The sequence below is a fragment of the Erigeron canadensis genome, chromosome 6 (genome assembly GCF_010389155.1).
Source record: "Erigeron canadensis isolate Cc75 chromosome 6, C_canadensis_v1, whole genome shotgun sequence".
NCBI classification, from domain to species: domain Eukaryota; kingdom Viridiplantae; phylum Streptophyta; class Magnoliopsida; order Asterales; family Asteraceae; genus Erigeron; species Erigeron canadensis.
Window position 1 is genome coordinate 292,188 of NC_057766.1, and position 19,513 is coordinate 311,700.

Consider the following 19,513-nt stretch of genomic DNA (forward strand, 5'->3'; position numbering starts at 1 on the left):
TCGAACATTCATTCGGTATGCAACATCAGGGAAACCTCACCGTATAATGGTGAAGCCTTGTACGTACCCTAGACAACGAGATGTTGACCATGAGCCGTTACAAGTATTCAGAGGAAAAAACCCCAAGACTTGCCATCCTTAAAGATCAAACTCAAGATCTTGGATAAAACCTGGAATACCTCTGACCAGTTGGACTAGTCATCATTGACTAAAAAATAGAGAATTTATTTAAGCTAGCTAATAAAAGAGAGAATTTAATTTATTAAATATAATATAATCATTTCGCATGAGGACATTTTCAACATTTTGTCTTGAAATATAGTGGCAGATTTTTATATATTAATATAGATATATAGAAGTATATATGTGAATTAAATATGAGTTAAATGAAATAAAAAAATAAAATAATTTTATGTAAAAAACACAAAATCTATAATTTTCTTGTTTTTTTTCCTCTAGGGGCATTTTTTTGATACCCATACAAATACAACAAAAATATGTTTATATTTTATATTTATATATTTTTTTCTCTCATATCATTTACTTTGCATTCATCTTAAATTAACAATGAAAAAATGAGTTAATAACTCATTTAATTAATTAAAAGTGAATTAAGTGATATGTTTTTATTTTTTTACTCATACGATTTCTTTTTCTCTTTTACTTATTTCTCTTTTTCTCCCCCATAATCAAATAATTTCAACGTTGCACATACAAATAATGTTATCTTCCAATCCTCAATTAGTATACAATTCTCACATCAAGGTTTCATGTCTTCATTAGTAATACAATATATAGCAACTTTACATCTTTCATAATATATGTTTTCTCAAATTTATGTGCTTAAAGATAATACGATATTATACAATATTAGTACCTAAAAGGATAACTGCACTATGTGCGGTGGCAGATGAGTTCTTAAAGTACTTTAAATTATGTGTAATAAATTTCAAAATTATAATTGTCAATGTTAATTAGTACCTTAAACAAGTGGTGTAGCTAGCGGAAGCTTAGCTGGTTGCCGGCTTTAGGGTGTCTAGCATACGAGAATATAAAAATTGTGATTTTTGGCAAGTTTTATTAATAGAAATCAATAGATAGAACTAGAGAGGTACCACGTAATGTGGAAGCAACGGTAATGGCGGCGACCGGAAACTATTAGTGGTTGTAACATTCGAACTTTTTTATTAATTATTGACTTGAGTCGTTAAGTCAACACTATGTGTCCGTTAAGTTTATAAAAGATTTAATGCTTATGTGTGATTAATGTGCTATTTGTGTGAGGTGTTAATGCCTTTATAATGTGTATGTGTAATGTGTTTAAGTTAGTGAAGATGTATTTAAAGTGTCGATAAGTATTCTCATTAAGTTGTTTAAGCCTTAAACGTAAGGAAGTAAAGTCGAGGGGGCCTAAGTGTCGGCTTATGAAATTTGCTTTAGTTGAATTAGGGGTAATTAGGAGTTAATTAAGACATAATTTAGTTCTAATTTACTCTGCTCCAAACCCTAGGCCGCCCCCTACCTTCCCTTGATCAATCCTTGCATGTTTTGATCGTTTCTTGGTTTTGATCCATAGTTTGCACTCCTTTTGTTATATCCAGGTATTTTAGGTGTTGTTACATTCACTTTTATGTCATTTCAATCTTTTGATTCATTTTATATATGGTCTAGGTCATTAAAGGGTTTATTAGAGTCGAAATCGTGTGTTTTGATCGATTCGGTGACCTAAAATGTTTGTTATTGTGTTGCAAATCAATCGGGGATTGATCAAAGGTTTCATTGCATCAATGGAGTCTTACAATGTTGTAATTAGGGTAGAATGGTAGTTCATAAGGTTTGAGATCGTTTTGGGTGTGTTTGGTTGAGTTTTGGAAGCCAAACAAAGAGTTTTGTACAGAAACAGGGCTTGATAGGGGTGCACGCGCATTGCAGCAGTGAGATGGTAGGGGTGAAAGGTCATTTGTAAGTGCACATCTATGTCAATAGCAATCTAGATTGTCTGGGCTTATATTGTAATATTTCTCTGTCATGTGATTGTCATTATTGAACTTTGTATTATGGATAGAATAGATTAAGTTTTAGTATTAAATGTGTAATAAATCTACTAAGGAGGATATACGACCTCGTAATTGCAGGGTCAATTACGAGGTGGCCTATAGGAATACGATCCTGTATTTGCTGGGACAAATACGAGGCTAGAGTGCAATTACAACCTTGTAATTGAGTCGAGCTGGGCTCTGAAATACGAGGTCGACATGCTGAAGCCTTTTGGGTGTTTACCTATAAATACCAGAACCCTAACAGAGATTAGGGTTGAACATTTGTCGAATTATTAAGCATATATTGCAGGTTAATAGGTCAAAGGATTGTTCCGCTAGCCCGAAGAAGATATGCGAGGCATTAGGTGATCTAGGGGCTTCGTTGTGAATCACCAAGTTATAGAGAGGGATTCCGCACCTCTGGATAACTGGAGTAAACTATTAACGATCCGATTCAAGGGGACTTACAGTCATAGGAGGTAATAAGTCATAGAATGTGATAGCCAAATGCTTTAGTAGTACGGGCTCCGCCATCGGATTTAAAAATTCGTCGAAAGTATATCGAATGACATCACTAATGAAAGAGCATGTAATTTTAAGAACACCCATACAACTTTTATAATTTATCGATATACGGTTTTTGAGATAAAAACTTTTGAATGAATTAGAGGAATAAAATGATTTATGGAGGAGAGATAAAAAATGACTGGTTGAGATTTGAGGAGAGAAAAAAAATGAGTGATTGAGATTTAAGGTTATTATAGGTATCTTAGGTAAAGATGTTTAAATTAGTGAATGAAGAATATGGGTATTTTGGGTAGTTAAAATCATGAATTGAGATTTTTTCAAAAAGGACAAAATGCTTTATAAGATAAAATATAGAAGTATAGATAATACCCTTAAAAAAATTATTTATAACATATAACTACACTAACCCATTTTACGTCAATTAACTTTACGGTTAGTAACCACACCGCTACTACTGTCAATTGCCGACGGCCGTCACCAGCACTAGGTTGGACTTCGGGGATATGTATGTAATTTAGTACTCATAAGCTGATGCTACCAAAATTATTATTATGAAAACAAAAGTTTGAAAATAGAGCGCAAAAAATGTTAGTTTTTCCCGCTTAAAAAGAAAAGAAAAGAAAAGAAGGCTTGAAACCCTAAAACCCAAATTCAATCATTTCTTAAATCGATATCTTAAAAAAACACAAGACAATGAAAGCAAACAACTACAGGCGCAAATCCACAACACAAACAACAATGAAAGAAGAAAAGCAATCATTTCGAAACCCAAACCCTAAACAATCCAAACCCCATCATGTGAGTCATATCGGCGGATTGCCGATCGAGTTTCCGCACCAGCCGTACGGTTCACAGCTTGCCTACATGAGCAAAGTAATCGCGACGCTTGATCGAGCGCAACGGGACGGCCATTTTCACGCTTTACTTGAATCCCCAACTGGTACTGGAAAGTCATTGTCTTTGCTTTGTTCCGTTCTTGCTTGGCAGAAGAATCATAAGCTGAAATATTCTGCTGTTTATGGTGATCTTAATCACTCGAAACCTGATCCCGAGGCCTTCGTTGACCCGCTCGGGCACGGTGGTGGGTTTGTTCCTCAAGTGGAACCCTCAGGTATAAATTCGACTTCTCACATTTTGATATTTGTATATCTATATGTGTATATATTGTGTGTTGACTTTGACTAGTTTACGAGGGTATTTGGTCAAACTAAAGATAAAATGTTATGGGTCTAAATTATGTAAATGAAACACCCCATAAAAAGAAATTTGTAGAAGTGGGTTGTTTTTCGGAAAAAAAAGAAAGCCGAGAAGTACCCCGTTTTAGACTAACCCGGGAAAGCCGAGCCTTGGCTTCGATGTACACGGTCTTGTGGTTGTTTACACACTTTTTCCCTAAATCGGGGAAAGTTGCTTACTTGCTTTCTTACAATGCAAAATCTGTTTTCTATTATGTAGTTCGGACACTCTTTAAAATTTGATACGGGTTACGCGTTAAGTTTTTTGGGAAGTTAAAAAAGTTGTCGTTACAGATCAATATGATTTGGGTAATTGGGAAATGAAATGTAAGGGGACAAAAGGCAGGATGTGGTACCCGTTTTTATGATGTAGTTTGTCAACCGGTAGTTTTTGGATAATCTTTGTGAAATGAGTGTTTTTAAACTCTGTACCACTATTTCTCTGATATCAAAGTTGAAGATGAACTGTTGGGGGGTGAGGTGGTGGTTGTGATTGGGCAACTACTGTGTTAATGTCTTTCTGAATTTGTTTGATCTTGTTCATGACTGTATTTATGCTATAAAGCACACCAAGTTTGTTTCTTTTAAGAATATTAGATAGACTGAGTACAAAACTTTGTTTCTTTTAGCCACCTGCTTACAGACTAAACTATGTGACTCTTAAACACAGAACCCGTAGATAACCAAATTGAAGTAATAAGAAACTTCTGAGCTCATACACTGAATATTTTTTTATGTTTTTCTCTACTGCCTTTTTTTTTAAACATTATCTAATGTCTTGTAACATGCAGATTCTTAGAAAGAATATACTTGTTATTATGTAAATTGTCTTATCTTAGGTGGTATGAGAACTGGTTTAAAGAATATTACTTACAGTTCTAATTCTATATTGAGTTTATTGAAATTATATGTTTTTTGCCCCGTGTCTTTTATTCTGATATGTTGTATGTCGGTTACGTTTGTAATCTTTCAGCTTGTGTGTGTTCTACACTTCTACTTATTTTTAAATCACTATATGCAATCTTTTCAAAAATTATTGTGCGATTAATTATTGTTTCTCTCTTTTTTGCTCTTTTAATTATAGCTAATATGATGCCTACTCTTACCGAGACAAACAATACAAAGCAGAAGAAAAAGAAAGGCCCTGTTATCTACTATTGCACGTAAGTTTTATTTAATTATAGCATCTGGGGTTCTATTGTTATTGTCTTCTGTATGTTTGTAGAGATTATCATGAACCTGGCATCTTTTATAATTTTGTTTTCAGTAGTTACAGTTTTAGGACCTGCCGACCTGAGGATTGTGGACTTTGTATAATAAATTTATGTGTAAGATGGAATCTTTTTATATAGATACAATGACATAATAGCTTACGACTGAATCAACCATATTGATAAGTTATGCGGACTTTCTCACATTCTTTAGATTGAAGGATAGAAGTGAGTCTTTCATAGTGGTTATGTCAAAGTATATGCAAGCTTGTACTTTGTAGACATATTAAGAGACTGAAATACTGAATAGATATAGGTTTTGTTTGCATTCTCATATGATTACTCACAAGTCAATCAACCCTTGCTTAAGAGGCTTTTTAATAGCCGTTGAAGTCAGTAATGGTGTTTTGTATGAAGATTTGTTTGAAGTCATAGTGACAAAAAGTAATCAGTAGCATACTATATGATCATTACTTGTATGTCCTTTATAAGTAAGAAAACTGCAATCCATTCGTCTTATGATCTCTCGACGATTAAGCAAGTTAATAAATTGGAGTCTTGTAATAGTAAGTGAGAATATCTTTTGTTTAACAAGCAACAATCATGTTTCCCTGTTAAACATAAAATAACATAAATTATTTAATATGTATTGCAAGTGGATTAGGTGGTCAAACTAGTTCTGGGATTGATCAACTTAAACAGTCTATACTTAGGTGGTGATGGTATTCATACAAGTAGGTAAACTATTTAGGGAATGACTAAATGTATTTGACATGAGTGGATATATAATTATTATGAACAAAAGCTCTTTATGAAACAACAGTGGAAAACAAATTATGCATGCTTTTATTCTGAATCAAGTTTCATTTAGTTTTCCTATAAAATGATCATACATTGTTTTATATTTGCTATTCAGGAGGACACATTCACAGATTAGTCAAGTGATAGGCGAATTTCGGAAAACAAATTACCATGCGCCTATGGCTGTTTTGGTTCGCTACTTGGACCTTATCTGTTCTACAAGGCTACGTTTTACTTGTGGTCTACGGCTTAATATATTGTTTTAAAGGATTTCTTGTATATATAGGATTTCACATTCTTAAACTGATGAGTTTTCTTTTACAGCAACTAGTTGTCATTAAGGTCACCAATGTCTTTCGTTGATCTACATCCAGTCACAGATATTTATCAGAGAATTTTTTTTTTTTTTACAAAATGATATTATAAAATTCATTCTTATTCTCTGGACTTCTTTCGCCCATTTTGATCTTAAAACACACAAATGTTCTTATTCTAATGGCTAAGAAACATATGTACTATTAAGCAGTTCATTTAAAACTTGGTCTTAACATTGATCTTGACTGTTTGCTCGTATAGCTAAAAGCTTTTTACTGTATTATTTATGAGAAAAGTTGACTGATGTTGACCATCATAGTCTTCTACCAGCTTGAAGGGGAGCCTATATTGTAAATTCAATCAATTAAAAATGCATTGTGTGTCAAATCTTTTCAAATTTTGAAAGTTCTAGACATATTTTCATTGTTTTGGGTCATCTTTCAGGGATCTAGAAAACGCTACTGCACCAATGCTAAAGTTCGTGATCAAGATAATATAGATGAGAAATGGTACCTGTCTATATCTGAAAAAATCATTTACATTATTTCCCACTTCTTATGTATAACATATGATTTTTTATTTTATTTCATTTTCTTTGGATATTTAGCAAGCTACTTCTCAAAGAGTTAAAAATAAAGAAAGTTGGCTGCCGAGAATTTGTGTGAGTTTTTTCATGTCCATAGATCTTGTTACTCTTTGAATAGGATGCCATCAGAATTTATAATGATCTGTGAGCCTTAACAGGAATGCACCGAAGATCCGGGCCCACCCTTCTCTCAGAAAAGGCGGCACCCATGAAGTTCATGATATTGAAGATCTTTTAAAAGTTGGAGAGATGGTAGAAGGTTTGGTCTTCTATCTTTATAACTTTCTTTCGCCTAAGGTTATTACCTAGTAAATAGTTTTTTGTCCCGAAATTCCAGGCTGCCCATATTTTGCATCTCAAGACATGGCTGAAGTGGCAGATATTGTATTTTGCCCATACAACTATATAATCAACCCACAAATCCGGAAAGCAATGGACATAAAGATTAAAGGAAATATTATCATTCTTGATGAGGCTCAGTGAGTAATTTCATCTTTCAAATGCCAAATCACAATATTCTCATTACTACTTTCTTAAAATATGTTGAGATTTATGATTCCTATGTCCATATGTAAGCTGTTGCGTGGTACTGTACTTTTGTATGAAGTATGGTTACCATTTACTTATGACCTAATAATTATGCAATGCTGGAAATACTAAAATTTTGGACTCTTTGCTTTTATATTTTACCACTCTTGTGATATATTCTAAACTAGTTATATTAATTTGTACCTCTTGTCAGTAACATAGAGGACATAGCACGGGATGCTGCTAGTATAGATGTTGAAGAAGATATTCTTTATCGTGAGTGTGTCTTACTCTATGAAGTATTTTAGTGTTTTTTTTTATGTACTGGCTAGTTCTTTATTCTGTTTGTACATATGGAAGAATTACTCAGGGAACTTGAAGATCTCTCACAAAGTTATCGAGTTGCACCAGCTGACCAAGTAGAGATTTACAGGCCTTTACATGAAATGATGGAGGTACTACCCTTTCTTTGGGAATTATAGCACATAGTTATCAGCATAGATATTTAGTTTTAGCTTTTTTATGCTTTCAGGGCATTTTGGGTTGGATCAGGCAGAGGAAAAAATCACTCGGGAAGCATAGTTTTCAACATAATGCATCATGGTCAGCTTTTTGAGATATTCTTGAAGTTTTCTTTATGTTTATGTTTGGGTGCTTTGCTTGTAAGAACTGTATTAGTAGTTACGATGTACATGACTAGTTAACTGTCTGAACTCAGATATTTAGCTCTTTAATCATTAAGGAACATTATGGACATGTGGTGTGCCTAATATCTATATTTTTATGAAGTCAATCTTTGTTGCATGGTATTGTACTTCTTGTGTATACAAAGGTATGCTTTGAACATTTTACTGAAATTGTGTCAAACTGTCAATTATTTTAGTTGGGCTGCTGATAAAGCTGTAAAAGAACTTCAAGAAGCAAACGTATCAAAGCAGTGCTTCCCAAGCTTACAAGATTGTGCCACAAGGGTAGTCTTGTTAGGCAATTCTTGTTGAATTCCACATTTTCTTAAAAGTTCAGATACCATTTCATTTGGAAGCTGAATTATATTGTGTTACAGGCGATTGGAATTGCCACAGAAGCAGACCCAGAGGTTGATCACTTAAGTGGCATGCCTTGCACGGTATTAGAAGGTATTTAACTCTATTGTTAATCTTCTAATCTTCCATGGATTTAGGATAACGGTATTAGAAGGTATCTAACTTTCAAGTTGATCAGTTATTAAAATCGCATTCTTATGTTGTTTTCCTTCATTGCATAGGCCTATTTTCTTCGCTTACCTACTTTTTCTCTGAAGATGGGGCACACATCTGTGATTATCTGCTTGCATTGCAATGTCATACCAAAAGTGGTGCTGGTAAGTAGTTGTGGACATCAGTAAGTCTTTGATTTGTTATGGGAGTTTGATTGGATTTCCCAAACCTTGCTTCATGTCTATGTCTGAAGATCATGAAACTTATGATGGTTGTTCTGGTTTATCTTTTTAACATACAATATATTTAGAGAATGTTTCAATCATATATAATTGTGGAGGAGCTCTGAAAATCACCAGAAAAAGTATCTACGATGAACATCACAGATATCACGTGTTAGATTCATGTCAGTTTTTGAAATGTTAAATGCATGTTGTGATTCAGAATATTTAAGTTTTTGTTTGTGATGTGGTCACAAACAATTTTTTTAGCTTTTCCTCTAATTCAGATGTCTTTTTTTTTGTAAGTATTGGATTTCTGTTTGCAACTGTTAAAAATTTCATTTTGATATACTCAAAGGATAAAAGCATATGGCCACATCTGAATTTGTACTTGCTTCTTAGCTGTTGTCCTGCTAACATTATTCATGCAGGAATCACTGATGATGACTGGCCCTGTACTTTTAGTCTGTGGTGTTTAAATCCAGCTCTTGTTTTCAAGAATATTGCTGACAGTTCTCTTTCAGTGATTTTAACGTCTGGGTAGGTGCATGATGCATGTACATTCTATTTAAACTTACTATGGTAGAACATCATCCAATTTAACATAGTGTTATGTGAAGCTGCATGGATTTCTGAAATTATACTTTCTGTGTTCTTGTATATCTGAAAGCACACCTTTTGATGATGTATTCTTTGGGTGACCTTTCAACCGTTTACCTATCTTTTTAAAAGGAAGGCCGAAAGGACATTTTTTTTATTTGTAATTCCATTAGCTTTCACTACTGGAAGAAGTTAAAGGCATTTAAGCATGTGCATACATTCTTACTCTAAATGTGGTATAACATTAAGATCCAATAGGTTCCGGCTATCATCTATGATTTAATGTAGAGTGGTTGGTGGTAGGTAACATCTTCAGATATATCTTGTTTAGCCTTCTTGTTGATTATCCTTTAGTGCTGCCTTTGTTGTGATTGTGGTAATGCCCATTATATGAATTAAACATTTCTCTTTTGCTTTCATATTTTTTACCCTTTAAAAGAAAGGCTGCAGAGTACGTATGTATATCGGTATGCATTACAAATTCACGTATGCCTCTAGATGAGCTGGTGACTTTATATAATAGTATGAGATATTTGGCTCTGCAAAGTTATGATGTATCCAGTAATCCCGTTTGAATTCACTTCTACACATCTTATTGTTTGAATTTGTAGTTTTGTGGTCCCGACATGTAAAACGATGGGAATCTTTTTGAGCCTATGGGGTTGTTATGTCACTACTGTATCTACTTAGAATTATATATTAGTTTGTGGTTTGGCACTCTGCATGGTCCAGATTTGATGATCTTTGTAATCATTTTTGTATATCCAAATACAGGACTTTGTCACCAATGAACTCATTCCAATCTGAACTTGGGGTTCAGTTCGGAAACTCTCTTGAGGCTCCACATGTTATTAATGTTGATTCACAGGTGGCGACCTTTTCTTTCATCTTTTGTTTTTATTGGTGTAATTGAAATATCATCTTTATCATGTTATATTGCAATTTCTACACTGCAGCTATGGGCTGGTGTGATCCACAGTGGGCCAGATAATTACCCACTGAATGCAAGTTACAAAACATCAGAAGGCTATGATTTCCAAGTGAGTTTTTTCAAAAAAATATGGGAACAATTCTCTTTTTGTTGAGTATGACATCATTTTCTTGTACAGGATGCACTTGGCACATCTCTGGAAGAAATATGCAAAGTTGTCCCAGATGGATGCTTGGTATTTTTCCCGAGCTATAAACTTATGGACAAATTACGCAGTCGTTGGTCTCAAACAGGTCAATGGTCTCGCTTGAATGCACAGAAACCTGTTTTTGTTGGTGAGGTTCACTTCTGCTTTATTGATGTTCCAAGTAGAGGTGGGAAAATGGGTGGGTCAGACGGATTTGGTAACCTGACAAAATGGGTTAGACTCAAGGTGGTTAATGTGGTATGGCTGTACCAGTTGAAATGGGCCAGACTGGTTTGACCTCAAACATTATTTCTTAATTATAAATATTTCATGTGTCAAAGCTAATTAGGAAGATTGCTTAATGACCAGAAACTGTTTGACTCTTGAGGTTTTATATGCGCTGTTTACCTGTTTGACTTGGAGATAAAAACTAACCCCAACTGACCCCTTCATAATTGAGAGGTTAAAACTTATCACTTATAGTTTCAACGTTAGTTAATGAAATACACATGAAGAGCAACACATTTTTTCTCATTGAGGTCATCTACATCTCTAATTCTTCATATTAGCGTTAATCTATGTAGTTATATATTTTCTACGTTAGGGGATTAGACCTTCACCCGGAATGTGAGCAATCATATTACGTTAGGGCTAAATATTTTCAGTTCTGTGAGTTCCTCTTGGTGATGTGCGATTTTATATTTGCTTTGATATCAGTGTATCATTTGTTTTACCTTTAGAGCCAAGAGGAGGCCAGGAGGATTTTGAGCAATTACTTAAAGATTATTATGACACAATTCGTCATGGCAATAAACCCACGAATGGAAGGAGAAGAACTAAAAAGTGGGATGCTAATTGTACTAATGCAACAAAGAGCAAAGGGAATTCTATGAAGGGAGCTACATTTCTTGCTGTCTGTCGAGGAAAGGTATATTGTATATGTCATCTAGACCATATATCTATACTATTATATAAAGCATTTAAAGCCCCTTAAAATTCAACATCACCAATCAAGTTATCCCATATCATCCTCTATTTGTTTCTCCCCTCACCACTGGTAGAACCACCGTAAACCTAAAAAAAGCAAGAAACCACATCAATATCTGCCACAACCTCATTGCTTGAGTATCTTGCTAGCATGTATACATATGTATCTATATTTTTGTGTGTGTGTATGTATATATAGTGGATTGTTTCATTGTAGATATGGTGAATCACACTTTAATAACAGATTTAAGGATTCTTCTTATAGTGATTTTGTTCACATTGAGTTGCATTTTATATACGTTACATTCCCTTGATAAGCTAAAGAAGTTGGCTTAAAAGAGTGAGATTCAATTGGATTTGGAGGATTTAAATGATGGCCAAACAGACTCAAGTGTTTACAATAACATATCAGTTTTATTCAAAGAACTAGATGGTTGGGGTTTCAAAGGTTGGTGAGCAACTTTTAAGTTAAGATTGGTGACAGTCTTAGGTTGCAGGTTTCTAGGTGATTTCTTTATGATTAAAAGTCAGGTTCTGCTTCTTAGAAAACTTCTATTCACAGCAAAACATCATTCTTATTGTTTACATATGTGGCACATGGCCCGTGATTATAGTAAAACCTATGTAAAACATGTCAACATATTGGAATACCTTTTCTGGTTTTACCTGAGTACCATGCATTTGGTATTTTGGCTTTAATTGTTTATCAGGTTTTATCTGAGTACTTGTCTTGCTAAACATCTCGACTTATATTCTCATGCTCACGGGATCACAATGCAAAGGTTGAAAGTATCGCGTCATATTGTTTGCCTTTTTGTTGCAACCAGGCTTAGGTGGTTTTATTAATCTATGCTTGGGAGTTCTAGTTAGGTTTAGAATCCTCAGGATTACTAGATGTTAATGAAAGCTTCTGCTTCTGTGAAGTAGAGATCAGGTATGGCGTGGGACTGGTACCGTCCTGTATCTGTCCTGGTACCGATGGGACGGTAACGGGACTGCACCTGGATTTGGGAAATTATACTCATTCCTATTAGAGATATATATCCAATGCTCATTATCTAATTGGAGAACATTTTATTGAGATTGTGGAAATATTGGAAGACTTTTTCCATCTATGTTCTTCTTGCAATGTTCTTCACAAAATCCCAGGCTTCTGCAGCTGCCTAATTTGTCTTCTATTGTTTATGTTAATTATTGATCTTTAATATTCTGTGGAGTTATAAATTATAATGAATGTATTATTCATCACATTTTCTTCAAGTAATTGTATTTTAGATTTTTAAGACGTTTGACAATAGAACCTTTCTTGAACTTGTTAAACTAAAATAATATTTATAAGAACCTCACCCTTGCTGCTTTGAAACTTTCACTAATGAGTAATGCTACTATCTGCCTATACAGGTCTCAGAAGGAATTGACTTCTCTGATGAAAATGCTCGAGCGGTTGTATCCTTATTTGCTCCTTGTAAACAAGTTTTGCATTTATTCTTGCAAGGTTATAGGCTTATATTCCATCTACTTTTCCAAGGTGATCCTTGACTACCACCTTCTACTTGAAAATCTCAGATAATTGTAGGGATCCCTTTTCCAAATGTGTGAGTTTCACTTTTCTTGTTATCAAGTACATTGTGAATTTTATGAAGTATACTGTATACCTCTTACTGATTGTTGGTATTTTTTTTTCATCAGGACTGATATGCAAGTAGCTGAAAAGAAGAAATACAATGATAGACATAAATCATCTAAAAGCCTTCTTAGTGGCAGCGACTGGTACTGCCAGCAAGCTTTTCGAGCACTTAATCAGGCAGCAGGTATTATCCCACTTGCTGATAACATGGGTTAATGACTGTTTAGTAAAATGAATCATGCTCACGAGTAAGTAGAAGTTTTAAGTTTTCTTATACTCCTTGATGCACTTTTAGTGCATGTATGTTCTACTTTTGGTCAAAAGTCTTTTTATATGTAATCACAGTCCATGAGGATTTCCTTCTCATTTAGTTAGTGCCAAACATCGCATGATAAAATGATACACACACTACGATCTAAGCCACAGGTCAAATACTCAAGACCACAGGGGTTTCAAGTTTTATTCAAGATCTAATTGTAATGCCTTCATATACAATTGAAGACCTAAATTATTTATGGGCGAAATAGTAATTAACTAACAGATTTTTACTTTTGAGAGATAAGCTTCTCTTCCTGATGCTTATTTTTATAATCAGTGAGTTCTATCAAATTAAGCGTATTACTGTTCTCCCCTAACCTAGGGGGACATCTGTTTAATCGTGTATACTTGGCTGCTATTCGTTGTATGCTATATTTACCTAGATGGATGTCCGTTTGTACTTCAATTTTTATGTTTTGACATTAGCCCTAGATTATACGAGTGTTTCACAAGAGTCAGCAATTTGGACAGTTTATGAAGTTGCACATGAAAGAAAATGACATCGTGTTCAACATTTGTTCAACAGCACAAATTTTTACAAACCAGTGTCTATCCAAACGTTTAAAGAAAAATGGTTTATTTGCAAAAAAGTGTAAGTATCATGTTCAGGAAAAAATGACATCTAAAGATTTGAAAATGGACATCTTTCAGAGTTCAGACTGAAGCTGGAATCTTTACATTTGAAAATGTACATCTAAAGACATGAACAATGCTCACAATAAAATTATAAATAAATAAATTTTTGCGTAACCGCTTTAAATCAACTAACACCATGAAAGATCAGTCTTTGCTGGTTCATTATAACCCAGGAAGTGAAGCGCGTTCGATAAACTGAGTGGTTCCAAAATTGGTTCGTTTTTGTCGAGTTTTTATCCTTTTTTACCAGAACTGTTCATATCTTATAGTATAACTTTATTGTAGGCCGTTGCATCCGACACAGGTTGGACTATGGAGCCATAATATTCTTAGGTAAGGGTTCTCAGTATATTTTATTTATAGTTTTATATACTTAAACAAATGTCAATTACTTCTGATCTCTGTTTAAATTTTCTTTTATATTCTGTTTTCTTTTGGGCAGTAGATTCTTTTAGCACATACAAAAATCAAGTTATTTCTTACTTGTGTTCTTTTAAGATGTTGGAGTCCTAATCATGGTTAGTTCTGAAACAGATGAGCGTTTCCGCCAAGAAAGAAATTTAACTTACATTTCAAAGTGGATAAGGAAATCCATTAGAGAGTATGATGATTTTGGTCAATCATTAGAGGGATTAAAGTCATTTTTCAGAGGCATTAAGGTTCTAATACCTTTACTATCTCATATCACTTAATAGTTTAGGATGTTCATTACTGACAGTGCTGTTGTGCATTTTGTGAAACAATCGAGAACAGGTTGAGAATGATGCAAGTTCTATGCAGCCAATTGATGTTAAAGCTATTGACTTGGAGGAGCCAAGTAATTGGTTCACAGACATGAAGAACCACACGGTCACTAAGTCCAACCTAAGAGGACAAAAATTCGTTTCAAATGAAGTCGCGGCACCTGAAAAGCGGAACCAGACAGAATCTAAGTGTCAGGAAAAAAGGGCAGCCAATAAGTGTGACAGGAAAATTTATGCTGCTTTCACTGACTTAGAAGCTGATTTGGAGACTCCAAACAGGTACGCCTTGCTATTTTAACTGGGAGTCTATTTTTTTTTATAGATTCTGAAGATATGAATGTCTAATTGTTGAGGGTTAGTTGGTTCAGACTCATGTTGGCGTTGGCATACAGTTTCTGAAACCTGTTTAAATTATTAAGCTTTGCCAATTCCACAATTGTTCCTGTTTACTGACCAATTGGTGGAAATCTTATAGGAATAAAGTATTAGTTTCAGCCACCAAAATGAAAAGATAGAAGAAGATGACATATAAGACTACTAAGTGGATGGGTCAGGGATATTCGCTTGTTGCTAATAGGTTAACTGGAGTAAATTTTTTATGGGTTAGGATGGATGAGTTGAACCTTCTCTTTTGTTGCTAAATTTGTTGATAATTAGTGTCAATATGATTTTTCAAAAGTTGATTTGCTTCATTCATAATTTTTAACGTTTGAAATAAAAGTATTTAAGAGGTTAATGCATTAAAAATACATTTTGGACAACTTTGGACAATTGTCCGTTTAAATTATTTGTTACTTCTGATCATTGGGTCTCTTACAATACTTTCCTTATACACAATTACATATCTGTAAACTTCCAATTGCCTCAAGTCTGGTAGTTGTGAATAAGAATATTCTATGCATTCTCATCAGCATATTGGTACAGGTGTTCTTTACCACCATTATCTCCTAATGATTATGAGGTATCGGTTGTCAAGGAAACCCCAGTGAATGGTAGCAGTGTTGCTAATGCCTTGTCAGTTCCTGATAATGACTATGAGCCATTCACTGTGAAGGAAACACCAATCAAGGAAACTTGTCCTATTACTTATGAATCTGTCTCTGACGATGAGTTCTCTAATTCAACCATAATCCAAACCAAGCTTCAAGATCAGCAGTTACCACATTCATTTTCATCCCCTTGCTCTACTTCTACTTCTGAATGCATGAATGGATTTGTCACTCCTAGAAAAGAGCATATATCTCATAATAGATCACCGTTATATTCTAGTGTCAATTCACATGCTCATAAAAGAAGAAAGTCTTCAGCCTCTGTGCTGGTTAAAATGGAGCAGTGTGGTTCTCCTAATCTTATAACTCCAACTGAAGTCATGAAGTTTGGTGTTCCTCGATCCTGCACTCTGGATAGATCAGATATATCATCCATAACTAGTGGTGATGTGATGAAGAAAGATCTAAGAATTTCATGCTCACTTTGCCGAAATTCCTTAGGACTAGAGGAAAATAATTATATTATTTCTTCTTCATTGATGTCATTATCTAAGGTGCACCTGACATCTCTTTGGAAAGGAACGTTGGAGGAGCCAGCAGAGGGTCCTACAAGTATACCAGTTGTGGTAACTGACATTACATTGGTTGATAGGAGAATATGGGAAAGAAGTCCAGAAGGTAGTATTGGACAAGGAATATGGAGTAAAGAAGATGGTTGTGTATATAATACAATTTTCTGCAGTGGCTGCAGCAATCAAGACAATTGCCTTGGTTTGCATGTGGTTGCAACCGATTCATCTAATGTGCAGTTCCTAAACAAGGTACTTTTAGTTGAAACTAATATAATCCCTCTTGAACATGTGATGTATGTAGGTTCTATGAGTCAGTTTACTGATCTCTGTTTTGGGAGTTATGAACTGTTTCGGTAGTGTTAGTATGATTTAGGTTACAACACATTGTTTAAGTATTGTCATGCTGGGTTGGGTCGACTCCGAAACATATTTTTTTCTTCCTTTCGATTTCTAAGTTAAATATGATTACCAAAACCATTGTTAGGATATTCTGTTTTCTTCTTTCTTTCAACATTTTAGGAGGCTATATGCATTTAAATACACCTAGGGTGATTTTGACCTGTTTCGATTTTAAGCTATATTTATAAATTTCTAAAGTGTTGGAGATAGATGAAAGTATAAAATCCAATTTAAGCCATGCAAGTACATGTGATTTGTGAATACTTTTGGTTGTCAATGTGATTTGTGAATACCTTAAATATACTTGTGTAGCTGAAAGAACAACTCACAATGGTTTTAATACTTACGTAGGAGTTTATTCATAGCTGTCTGTTTTTATAAGTGTGTCTAGCTCTCTGCAACTTTTCTGCTTTTAACTAGTCTATATATTCCACAATATTTCAGGTGCTCTTATATTCCAACAAACTTGAAATGCAGCATATTGATTCATTAACGAATAAGGTGAGTCAATGCATCTTAGCTCATTTTAAAATCATATAATGGCCGGAGCTCATTCACACACAAACATTAGTAGATAACTTGAGTGCAGAGAGTTCCTGGTGTTGCATAATGCAAGAATGACTAAAAACATTGTTGCATTAAGATGCTACCAGCCTGGCCTTTATTTTTATTAAAAAATGAAGGTTGGTCAGGTTTCTTGGATAATGGGAAGGATACTTTTCTAATGAGATTTTCATGAGTTAATTCAGCTGCACACTATATATCTTGACCTGTATCTAAAACCCAATTGCAGGAACTCTCGCCCTCTTGTGCTACGAGTGGGACTGAAACCACAGCACATCCATTTGACAAATTTGCATATGTTCCACAAGAAACAAACTCCTTAGGATGGCGATCCACAAAATCGAGGGTAAATATCTTACGCTTTTATCTACTTCCAATTATAATGTAATTTTACACCCTAATTAATCTTCGAAGTGTTATGATTGACTGTATGCAGATGCGACTACCCAAAAAGGCTCAAAGTTCGACTGCAAAATATTGACGCCTGTAAATCCGGAATTAGGCTATATCCGTTTTCTTGACATTAGACAGAGTAGAGTTATGTATGGTTTTTGTATAGATTGATTGAGCCTCAAATAGGCCGTTGGAATAATGTATTGGGGAGATTTTGGTTCTATATGCTAATTTCTAGTCATTAACTATTCTTGTTCCTTTCTTTAATCTTATTTTTCTTAAACCAATAAAACTCACTTTAATATAAAAACACTTGTATAAAATACACTAGATTCGTGGAGGCAAATTGATCTAAAAGTTTAATAGAGATATTTTAAAAATAAAAAAACTGACAATATATTAAGAATTTTCTCATTTAACATACTCTACTTTTAAAAGATTCTATAAATATAAATATTCAACTTTTTTATTTTACTTTATGCATATAAATTTGTTGCGATTCCTACTCTCATCGTCCAATGTTTTTGTCAATCTACCCATTTTGATTTTTCTTTAATATGGTGAAGTTAATAATCAATTCTGTTTTAGTAAATTTATATCAAATTATGCGTTAGTTGTTACATGATGATGATAAACCATAAGTTTTTTTGGATATACGAAAAGATAGTCTATGCATAATCTTATATCTTATATCTTATCTTATATATATATAAAAGTTGTAAAATTACGATCAATGCTTAAACTTTAGGATTAATTAGGGTTTTAATGATTTTACTTTGTGATTATTTCAATTTGGTAGTTAATTTCAATTCGTGTATTGATTTTTATTACTTTTACTGCAATATCAAAATATATATCGATTAATGTATATGAATGCATTAATGAATGAATTGTTTAATGATAAATTTTGATGTATATAAATGTATTGGATGAATGTATGGAGAAATAATTTTTTAATGATCGATTGTTCATTTTCCTGTTGACCATTCATTCACCCTTTAATTGTCATGGGTAGTGTTAGTGTACATGACACTGTTGTTAGTGTACGTAAAATATTTATTGATTTCAATTTTTTTCATTTACCATCGTTCATTCATATTCTCAAGTTTTAACATTAATGTTAGAGGTGTTAATTCATAACGTATAACTTTATTCTTATGCCATCAATGTTTCATTAGTTGTGAATTTGTGATTCTTTGTATTCCCGGTTTGATTTATTTCATTAATATTTGGTTTAGTTTATTAAAGTTTAGAAATTAGAACCTATTTTTAGCTTTATCACCGTCCCACCTCATGTGCATTTAACCAAACTTGCACCATCTCCCGTCTTTTCATCCGCCATTATAAGTTTGTTCTCTCTCAACCATTTGCTATTGTATTACTGTATTAATCTTTCACTATAATCTTATTGTTTAATAAGTTTGTTTATTGAAGTATTTGATAGGATTTTTGGTTTTCAACTACTCAGGGAGTCTTTTATCCAAAAAGAAATCTTTCAAAAGCTTGAATCAATTTTCCACCATCCTCATCAGTTAAAGGTACGTTTCCATTCTAATTTTGATCACCATCAAATGTTGTGTCCTTTTCCCTTCTTCTCAAAACAAAACCTATGATGCAATAAAAGAAATAAGATTAAAAGTTAGTGGTCAATTCTTACTTTTACTAGATCTTCTATATAAACTGTATCGATCTATATGCTCAATACTTTATGTTTTTTACGTACAATTGATTACTTAACTGATACTAATTTTAACATACACATTCACTTTTCAAAGGGTTGCATTTTGGGTTAAATATGACATTTTTTATTTTTTTGTTTCTTGAAAAATTTGTTCTTTGTGCAAATTAAGTTCATATCGCCAATGGTCAGTAGCTCAGATGGTAATAGGTGTAGGTATCTTTGACAT

At 33.7% G+C, this 19,513-nt stretch overlaps 1 protein-coding gene across 1 annotated transcript; it reads left to right on the plus strand.

Moving 5' to 3' along the window:
• The first annotated feature begins 3,273 nt into the window (after positions 1-3,273).
• On the plus strand, positions 3,274-17,863 carry LOC122605785 (regulator of telomere elongation helicase 1 homolog). The gene is made up of 28 exons (XM_043778740.1): positions 3,274-3,678; positions 4,887-4,965; positions 5,930-6,005; positions 6,574-6,638; positions 6,737-6,790; positions 6,874-6,974; positions 7,053-7,194; positions 7,458-7,519; positions 7,604-7,698; positions 7,776-7,846; positions 8,127-8,214; positions 8,307-8,379; positions 8,508-8,603; positions 9,092-9,200; positions 10,035-10,128; positions 10,217-10,300; positions 10,370-10,526; positions 11,119-11,306; positions 12,767-12,811; positions 12,932-12,960; positions 13,055-13,176; positions 14,232-14,279; positions 14,481-14,605; positions 14,700-14,907; positions 15,601-16,499; positions 17,094-17,150; positions 17,443-17,559; positions 17,650-17,863. The coding sequence occupies exons 1-28, from the start codon at positions 3,306-3,308 to the stop codon at positions 17,692-17,694; spliced, it is 3,702 nt and encodes a 1,233-aa protein (XP_043634675.1). The 5' UTR covers positions 3,274-3,305; the 3' UTR covers positions 17,695-17,863.
• Positions 17,864-19,513: the final 1,650 nt, after the last annotated feature.